Genomic DNA, 10778 nt, shown 5'->3' with positions numbered 1-10778 from the left:
GGTGAAGCAGGTCACACACTGGATCAGTGTTAGTGCTAATCAGAGGAGAATGGGACTGGACGTGATTCAGTGAGCTTCAGCTGGAGCTTAGTTTCAGCAGCGTGCACAGGGTTAGAGTTAAAACATCAGCACCAAGAGAGGATCTGTCCAGGAACTTACAAGAGAGTAGTAAAAAAAGTACTTTAGTAGATATTCATAATTCATGTTATAGCTTCTTAGCTAGCTGAAAATGCACAAAAACAAAGCAGCTCCTACATCAAACTGTGTGTGTGTCACTCACACAAGCCTCTGGGCTCGGCTGGTGTTTTGTGAAACAAAATCTCTAATATTCTGTTCAACAAATACCAATTTACATCAAATACTGGGCTGTCCAATGACCTCACATACACACACAGACACTACAGATGTACACACTGAAGTACATGTACACATTGAAATACTTGTACACACTGAAGTACTTGTACGGGCTGAAACTGAAGAATGAGCAGACAGGAAACTTCAACCTCAAAAGGAACACTCAAGAAACACGAGGTTTACACAGCTTACTCGTACTGTGACTGTACTGTGTGACTGTACTGCACTGTACTGTGTGATACTGCACTGTACTGTGTGATACTGCACTGTACTGTGTGACACTGCACTGTACTGTGTGATACTGCACTGTACTGTGTGACACTGCACTGTACTGTGTGATACTGCACTCGGGGCTCTTGGCAGCTCCGGGCAGAGACATTCCTGAGGGTTGCCAGGCAACGAGCAGCTGGAGCATGTGACAGTGAAATAGGGATTTTTAATGAAGATCCCACAGAGTGAGAACAGTAAAGGACAAACACCTCAGAGCAAAGACTTACAATGTTCCTCACACTCACAGCACAGACTCCACCACCTCCAGCTCCACAACCTCCACCACCTCCACCACCTCCAGCTCCACAACCTCCACCACCTCCACCACATCCAGCTCCACAACCTCCACCACCTCCAGAACCTCCACAGCTCTACGGTGGTCCAAAAATGTTTTTGTTTTGTTTTTTGTTTCTCTAGATTAGAACCCTGCATTTGGTTCCATATCTGACCAAAAATATTTGGGTCAAAATTTTATGCAATTGATTACATATATATATATATATATATATATATATATATATATATATATATATATATATATATATATATATATATATATATATACTATATATATATACATATATATATATATATATACACACATATATATGAAATAACTTGAAACTGAGAAAAGCAATAATACATTTTTTTTTAATTCCTGAAATATAACCAATGAAAATCAGACCATGTTTTTGAATTGTTGTTCAACAGAATTATTTAAAAAACAAACTAATGAAACTGGCCTGGACAAAAATGATGGTACCTCTAGAAAAGATTGTAAGTAACTGGACAACAGGGACATGTTAAACTTCGCTGTGTCTCTAATCTGCATCACATGTGTTTTCAGACTTGTCCTCAGTCAGTCTGTCTGTTTAAAGGGGGACATGTGTCATTGTGCTGTTTGGAGACATGATGGACACAACACTGAACATGGACCAGAGAAAAAGAAGAAGAGAACTGTGTCAGGAGACTAGAAAGAAAACGATAGACAAGCAGGTTAAAGATAAAGACAATAAGACCATCTCCAAGCAGCTTGATGTTCCTGTGATTACAGTTACAAATGTTCTTCAGAAGTTTAAGGTCCACAGGACTGAAGCCAACCTCCCTGGACGCGGCCGCAAGAGGAAAATTTATGACAAATTGAAGAGATGGATCATACGAATGGAAACAAAGAGCCCAGAACAACTTCCAAAGAAATTAAAAGGGCAATTAGAAGGGTGAGGTACATCAGTGTAGATCACACCATCTGTCACTGTTATGAGCCAAAGTGGACTTGATGTGAGGACACCACTGCTGAGAGCAAATCATAAAAATGTGAGACTGGAATTTGACACAATGCATATGGACAAACCACAAAGCTTCTGGGAGAATGTTCTTGATGAGACAAAACTGGAGCTCTTTGGCAAGACACATCAGCTCTATGTTCACAGACACAAAAGTGATGCACATCAAGAAAAGAATACTGTCCCTACTGTGAAGCTTTAGGAGGCTTGGATTTGTTCTGGGGCTGTTTTGCTGCATCTGGCACAGGGTGACTTGAATCTGTGCAAAGTACAACAGAATCTCAAAACTATCAAGGTATTTTCGAACAAAATATCCAACAGGATAATGACCAAAAACACACAGTTAAAAACACACAAGAATGACTAAGAACAAAAGATTGGACTGTTCTGGAGTGTTCTTCTGTGAGCCCAGATCTCAATCCTACTGAACTGAAACATGCTGTCTGGAGAAGGATCAGAAGTACCAACAATTTTGTCCACAACTATATTATATATGTGTGTGTGTGTGTGTGTGTGTATATATATAAATATATAAAATATATATAAAATAGAACCACATAAATAAGACATAATTTGTCATTTTATTCTGCAAACACAAACAAACTTGCATAAAAATGTGAAAATCCATGAAAGTGATTTATAAAGTCCAGCTCCACTGTGTCTTTGTTGGTGTCACTAAAGATGTGCCTGTGTCTTTGAATCCTGTTTCTGATCTTCATTCTTTGTTCAGCTCCAGTTAAAATCTTGAATAAGCTAAACGTTAACCCTACAACAACATTGACAACTTTCCTGGAATGCACAGTTTTAGCAGCTTCTGAAATTCTGAAAGTCTGCATCATCAGCCCAGTCTGCTGGGGAACTGAACAAAATGTTTTTACCAGATCAAGAGCTTTGAAGAAACACATCATGCAGGTGGAGACAAAATCCCCGCTCTGCTTCCCTGCTGATTAAGGGCATTACATCGCATTGGTGGAACCTCTGAACCTTCCTTTTCCATAAATAATGTGAACCATCAGCTTCTTCTGTTCTGTCACACTGGAGTGGAAGAATGCCAGGCCAACCATTTCTTCACTCAAGTACCAGAGATGTCGGCCAAAAGCTGTAAGGTGCTTTCTTCACAACTGTTTTTTATACTGTGACAGCCTCTTATGGAAAACCAAATCATTTGCAGAAGCTTTCTCTGGTGATGGGGCTTCAAACTGTACTCTGATATAAATGCTTCCCACAAAGAAAAGAAACTGCAGCATGCCACGCTCTTCAGATACTTTCAAGATGAACTGCTGTCTGAACATCCATATCTTAAAGTAGTAAATCCCCTTACACATCCACCTTGCTCTATGAAGAGCACCAAGAAAAATGACTGTAAGTTCCAAAAACTCTTTGGAATCATACCATTGTTGCTTTTGGCTGAGCTGTGTCTTCTTTCAACTTGGCAATCTCGCTTATACCAGCAGCTGTGGAGAAAGAACTGATATTAATCGAGGACCACTTTTTCTTGAATCGTTTAAGTCTGGCCCTGATGATGCTTGGGTTACTTTTAGTGCTGTAAAGACTTTCTCCAAGTTTATTTCAAAGATGTGATGTTGGCAAGAGAAGTGCAGAATATTTCATCCAAGTGTGCTTCCAATCAGAGTGCAGGCTCCATTAAAACACTCTGTGTTACTTGATGTCATATCGAAACATGAGCCAGTGACTTGGTCGGTTGCTTTCATTCATCAGTGCATGCCAGTACAGCACTGGCTTGAGCTTAACCTGTACCACTGGACAATTTTAGAACACCAAGAAGGGTATCAGTTTCAGCCCCAGTTATGATTACTGGTAATCTGTTTACCTTTCCATGTCCAGTAATATGTGGCAGCAGTTTCCCATCACAATGGACTGTCAGTGGCCCATCTGCACTGAATCTTCCTTTTATACCATCTGCCATGTCTTCTCTATGTGCTAATCTTGCCTGAAGAATTGAGCTCAGTGTCACATTTTCAACACTGTGACCAAGAGAATGTGCTGCACTTCCAAGTAAGCAGACTGCTTGGCGATCAGTGATTTTGAACCTGTCTAAAGCAGTCGTCACATCATTTGATAAAAGAGATTTCCTTGTCTCAAAGTTGTTATGCCCTTTTCTCTTTAAGGGTAGTCTGGTGGTGGTATCTGATGATTCAGAATCTTCAATTGTAGTTTCTGAATCAGAGTAAAGCATTGCTGCAAAGCTTCTTTTCTCTTGTTTATACTTTTTCTGTTTTCTGGCCCATTCTTTATCTATACCTGTCATGTTTCCTTTGCAACCTTGTTTTTTCTTTGGTTGGTGAGGAACTCTCTGTCTTCTATTAGCTCAATCGGTTTGTCAACATCTTGATGAGAATATCCAACAACTGATCTAGGTTTTTGCTGAGCTGCAGTTCATTTGCTTGATGTGCCAGATCCACGATTCATGTTTTTCTTCAAGAGTTGCCATTGTCTATGGACTTTCAGTAGTCGTTTCTCTATGTCAGTGATATTCACTTGTTTTTTTTTGACAAGAGCCACATTGGAAAAGCAAAATCAAGAGGAGAGCCACTTATAGCCAACATATGCCAACACACCAAGTCACCTTTGAAAATGTGCATTTGTACATATAAAGAAACACAGCTAATACATTTTCAATTAAAACCTATATTATAATATAATACTGGGATGAGCGGAAGCTGCATGCATGTCCTTCTCTTTCTTCGTGTTCATTAACGTTTTTATATTAAAATGATCATCATTATTATTACTATTACTAATCTGCATAAATAAACTCAACTTTACAACATGTACACCATAACCACTCTAGAGCCACATCAGCCTGTTTGAGATGATATATTATATGTGTTTAATGCTGTTTTGCACACACTTGTTTACGTTTTACAGAAATGAAACTTAAAATCGCATGGTTCATTTGCATCGCCGCATGCGTCATTAAAACAAGACAAAACACTTGGCTCTTCTGCGCATGTCTCCTGCAGATAGAGCCGCTGTCCTCTCTGTACATGGACCAGTTTGATCTCATCATATTGGACAATAGACTTTTGGAGACAGACCCAATGGGACAGTGGAGAGAGGAAACATTCTGTGTCCGTCCTCTGGAGAAGTGAAGTGGCTTGTTTTTGTTAGTTTAGGGCAAATCTGAGGATGAAGCGTCACAGGTAAATAGTGGATAAATGAGCTGGTGGGTGTGATGGAGCTGTTCTGGTTGTTCTGTCGTGTGCTGTAGGAGCGGTGCTGGTGTCGTATGTTTGTGTTGTGACTGTAGCCTCATATTGTAGTTTTGCTGATGTTGTTGTGAGAGGTGGATCAGGTTGTGCCGCTGTGTAAACTGCGCTTGGCTGATAAATATAGTTCATCTATTGAGCAAAATGACTGTTTCTGGCATTTGTTATAATAATATATAGTCTATATATAATACATATATTCATAACATATATTTATGATTTTGGCCTAATAGCTCACAGCAACATATTGAAAAAAAAACAAAAAACTACTGAACTATTTCATTTTTGGAACTATGAACAAACTATTACCTATAAACAATTATGAACTATGAACAAACTAGTTCATTTTGAAATTTGTGAACTGAACTTTGAACTAGTTCCTGTAGAAAATGAACTTTCCCAACACTGCCTAGCACCGATCTTACCGGCAAAGTAAAATTCCGCTGCTGCTGAGAAAATAGTCCCTCAACATGTGAAGATTCATGTGACAATTTATTTCAAACATTATTCTATCGACACAGACATTTACATGGACAGTCTGGTGTAATAATAGATTTGTTTCGGTGTTTTGTGGACTGGGTAAGACTGTTTTTAGTGGCAGGAGAACTATGACAATTGACATGCACTAGCCTAGCACCAGCGACCTCTGCAAATACAAGGACTGGATGGAAGATTTCAAAAAGTGTCTCTAAACATCCCCAACACTCTGGATCACTAGGAAATGAGGCCCTATGTCCAAAATTCCAAACTGTTGTGTAAATTTAAAAACAAAAAATATTAACTACTAATGCGTTTGTGCCAGCAGAGCATTGATTAAATGGTTAAACTTTCAATTAAATGGTAGTACTTGGTAAATGGTAGTAGTTTCTTAGTATCAGTACGTGCTTAAATGAGTATTCAGTTTCATTTCTAATTGTAGCTTCGATTATTATCTGATTTTCAAAACTTCATACTCCATCAACCATTTCAACTTCGTAAACATGAAAGTGCAAATGGGTTTCATGTATTTGTAAAGAAATGGAAGCCTGTAATGACTTGGAGGTTTAGTCATATTTTGGCCCATGGTCTGGTTGGACCTCAGTTATTTTCATAATCATTGTCCAAGTCCTTGAATTTTCATTTTTTGCTTTTAGAAAACAACTATTGTGAAAATATGCAGTCCATTTATCGTCTGATTCTGTAGCTCCTGGTTGTTTTGGTTCATCCCTCATTTCATGAACATGAAACAGGAAATAAAGGAAGAATTAAGGAAATTAAAGTAAACAAATACTATTTTCAGTTTTCACCCTGGTATTGGTTGATATCAGGTATCAGCAAATACTTAAGTCAAAGTATCATCATGTTATAGGAACTTAAAAACGTGAATCGGTGCATGCCTAAAAACAATACTTCAATCCTCAGTCCTCTCAGTTTCTCTACTAGTAGTTAGAATAGAAGACAAGTGTGGCCGTGCTCTTGACAGCCTCACTGCACACATCTGATCTCACACACGAGGAGCTTTAGCCCTCATGATAACTGGGATCACTCAGCCGTGGGTAGCTTTAACACTGATGCTAACTGAGGTCATTCCCAGTTTAACAAACTAGTTCCTGCAGTAGAGTTTAGTTTCATTCATGCATGTTAATCTTTCCATCTCTGTCTCACTGTGAGGGTAATACAATTCTCTCTTACCCCAGGAAGCACTGACAAATCCGGAAGTCCTCTAACTTCACTGAGTACAGACAGGTGCATGGCTGTCAGGTGTACAGACAGGTGCAAGAATATATGGTGTACAGAGTACAAGGTTTCAGAATTCAACCCCAGCTCTGACCAGTGTATACTGCTGTTGTGTCAAAGGACAAGACACTTCACCCAAATTGCCTGTGCATAATCTGACCCATCCAATCCGAGTCAGGATCAAAGACACATCTGACCCACGCATGACCCACGCATGACCCACGCATGACCCACTCACTTTAAAAGCACCGTTCTGGATTTGCTTTACTATTTGCACTCAAATGTACTATTTAGGACCCAAACTCAGAGAATATATTGCAGTTAGAAGCTTTTTGGTGTTGTTTGGGACTACAGCAGATTGGACTGTGGCCTGTATGATGCCTGACTCTCCTTAAACCAGGAGTGTCAAACTCATTTTGTTCCAGGGGCTGTATCCAACCTACTTCGATCCCAAAGGGGCCAGATCAGAAAACTCATGGTATATAAACCCCAAAAATAACAATAAATTCAAATATTTGTGCAGAGAAACTCAAATCTATTATAGAAATCTTTTTCATTGACAAACACTTACAAAATATTATAATATTATGAACAACCTGAAACTTTAAATTCAATTTCAACATAATGTTTTAACATGAATTTGCAAATAGGAATAAGTCAAATTTTCTTGGAAAATCCTGCACTCGGTTCCACTTTTCTCATTTTTGACATTTTTCTGATGAGGGTGTCACGGTCAACAGTCAAAATGATCGTCCTTTAAGAGCGTTTGGAAAGAGACTAGTCTTCATTTGTGCTGCTCTGATGGGAGGGGCCACGTACAGAGACACTGGAGAAGCTGCTGTGCTCAGCACCACAGAAAATTAACTAAAAATAAATAAATAAATAATTATTTTAATAGAAAATATAACTGAAATATTTTAGTAGAAAATCAGCTGAGGGCCAGATTAAAGGTGTTGGAGGGCCAGATCTGGCCCCCGGGCCGTATGTTTGACACCCCTGATTTATACCATGGTTTGTGTAGCTCCAGTGTGGCTGCTCCGTGTGCACAGAACGTGGGCTGAAGGTTCAGTGACCTACAGTAAATGAGCACGCTCTGTTCAGTCACACCAGGTCAAGCTATTTTTGCTCTTTTTATTTTTACTATAATTCAGATGAGGTATTTCTGTTTGAGCTGTAAAAGCCTGGATCTGTAATCAATTCTGGATAGGCCCCTCGCCCTCTGTCCCGGCTCCAGACAGACTAGTGGCCGCTCCAGCTACTGCAGCTCCCAGAACTTGTCCCCAGAAAGATCTCTCCCACAGAAGCACAATGCATCTTGGGAATTCAAACTGCCCGTGTTCGGTTGACAGGGCATCGGGCTTTCACAAAGGTCGGATTTTGTAGGGATTCTTTTCTGTTTTCATAAACTTTTTAAAATGTTTAAATCCTCAACGCACCTCAAAGTGATTTTTGTCAGACTGAGCCTCACTGCTCTGAGCCTGTGCTAGCTCCATTCTAGCAGCTCCCGCTCTGATTGGTCCAAACGCTCCACACCGTGCACGTTACACACGTCACACGTCACACACACATACTGAAGAAGGAAATGTGGAAGTGACATTTTTTGCGCCCATGTGCCAATGAGCACAGGCCACTGAAAACAATACGGCGCTATGTTAGGTTCATCTTCCAGGTTTGATGAGAGCTCTCTGTATAAAAGTGAGAAGATAAAGATGATTGCTCCTCTGCAGTGACGTGTGTGTGTGTGCGTGTGTGTGTGTGCGTGTGTGTGTGTGTGTGTGCGTGTGTGTGTGTGTGTGTGGTGGTGCGTGCGTGTGTGTGCGTGTGTGTGTGCGTGTGTGTGCGTGCGTGTGTGTGCGTGTGTGTGTGCGTGCGTGTGTGTGTGTGTGTGTGTGTGTGCGTGCGTGTGTGTGCGTGTGTGTGTGCGTGTGCGTGCGTGTGCGTGCGTGTGTGTGTGTGTGTGCATGCGTGTGTGCGTGTGTGTGTGTGTGTGTCCTACCTGTAGATTGGGTCCTGCATCACCATCATCTTACTCTCGTCCCACGTCCACTCCTTTTTCTGAAAACACACAAGTACACACACATAAAACAAACACACAAATACATACACACACACACACATAATTAAACACACACACAAACAAACACACATAAGGTTCAAACCATATTTAAATCTCCCTCTATTTTAATATTGTGTTATTGCTACATTCAGCTCATGTAATATTCACTTGAGTATATACTGTAGGTGGATGGTTCATAAATAATGCACATGAGGTTTTCTGCAAACTGTTCTGTGCATATGAACGCTTAGGAAGAGTCACTCTGGTCAGCGGGACGAGTGCAGGTGGGAAATCTCAGTTTTAGTTTTGCATCCATCAAGTACGACATTGAGATGAAAAGCTGAAAAAAGTTGAAAATTACAGGCAGCAGCGCTGAGTTCTAAAAAATCATCTTTCTATCTATGTCATTCACACAGTTTGATCCAAAATGCAGGGACAGTTTATGTAAAAAGACAAACTAGGAAAAACTTTAAAAGATGTTTAACTAATTCTTAAGATACTGATCGTTTAAAGTCGGAGCTTCTATGGGGTATTAACTCCAACCCCCTATGAAGTGTTGAGAAGACTGCCAACTGGTGGCACTCAGTTTGCTGTTAAAATGTTTGTTCTTGTTTTTTGGTTTATAAATAATTTTTATATTTCATAATGCACTTGTATACGTCTTCATTTATTTTCTTCATTTCAATGAAGTGATATGTTTTTGTGTTTCATCTATTTCAGTAATGTACTGTGTGTCATGTGACGTGAACTCAAAAAGGCAGACCTTGTACAGGTGTTTGTAAAAGCTCAAATAACCTGACGTTTACATGTAGGTCATATAACCACAAGGCCAAAGTTCCTCTAGGTCGACCTGTGGTCCTCACAGAACATCATGCACCTTCACAACATGCAGAGTACACACTGTTGCTGCAGCTGACCACACACTGTGGGGGCTGCGCTTTCACTTGAAACTTCACCTGAAAGTTCAGATCTCTGATATCTTCATGACCTAATGTCTTAATGTGCAGTGTCCGATGGAGAAAAGCAGAGATTTCTCCTGATCACCACCTCAGCTTCACTGCCAAAGGAGCCTGGACTCCTGGACTCTCCTCCTTGACCAAGGGGTGACTGCAGCCTCATGTTTCTTTGATGGCCTTGATGATCCAATGACTGCATCTTCTTAGATTAGTGCAGGTTATAAACCTTGTAACATGCAAAGATGCTTTCCAGCCACTTGTAAACTGTAAACCTTTTTCTTTGTATGTACTACATCTTTAAAAGAGGTTTTGGGGTACTCCGTCCTGCCTCTCCCCAGTACAATATTCAATGAGCCCAGATTTAGAGAGGCATCATACTGTGCTCATCTCACTGAGACTGGTGTCTCTGAACTGGGTGAACTGAAGGTGTGGTGAGTTCGAAAGTGATCCCAAGAAGTTACCTTTGACTTATCAACACCATCTTACCATGTGTTGATATGAAAATGTTGAATTGTGGGCTGAGCATTGGACAGTATTGTACTACTAACTGTAAGAAGGGTTTGAATAGAACCCAGGAGAGATTGCTAGATTATGCAAACATGCATGGATGACATCTAACACCTCTTCAGAACAATGTCATAATATGTTAGAAAGCTCCAAAAAGTGTATCTTTAATGGAATGAGTCTAACCTGCCATATGTAATTTCAAGTATCTGATTTCAGATATTTAAGATGAAGATGACGAGATACTGGCTGTACGAAAAAGATTCAGAATCTATGTTGGACTGATTTTGTAAAAGTTTCACATGCTTATACTCTTTTGTGAAAGAAATATCTGAAAAGAAAATCCAGCAGACCTCTTATTACAAAAATATTAATCAGGAACCAGCACCAAACATCTGCACTTTCTCCC

At 40.0% G+C, this 10778-nt stretch overlaps 1 protein-coding gene across 1 annotated transcript in view; it reads right to left on the bottom strand.

Moving 5' to 3' along the window:
• The window catches only part of LOC110162772 (carboxyl-terminal PDZ ligand of neuronal nitric oxide synthase protein-like), a 193626-nt gene that overhangs the window by 115463 nt on the left and 67385 nt on the right, over positions 1-10778 (bottom strand). The window contains exon 4 of the mRNA XM_055164636.1: positions 8850-8908. Within this exon, the coding sequence (XP_055020611.1) occupies positions 8850-8908 (59 nt within the window). The remainder of the gene's footprint in view (positions 1-8849; positions 8909-10778) is intronic.

The sequence above is a fragment of the Boleophthalmus pectinirostris genome, unplaced genomic scaffold (genome assembly GCF_026225935.1).
Source record: "Boleophthalmus pectinirostris isolate CB_2022bp ecotype Guang Dong unplaced genomic scaffold, ASM2622593v1 HiC_scaffold_7, whole genome shotgun sequence".
Classification (NCBI taxonomy): domain Eukaryota; kingdom Metazoa; phylum Chordata; class Actinopteri; order Gobiiformes; family Gobiidae; genus Boleophthalmus; species Boleophthalmus pectinirostris.
The sequence above is the reverse complement of the archived record's forward strand: the minus strand, read 5'-3'. Positions and strand labels throughout refer to the sequence as shown.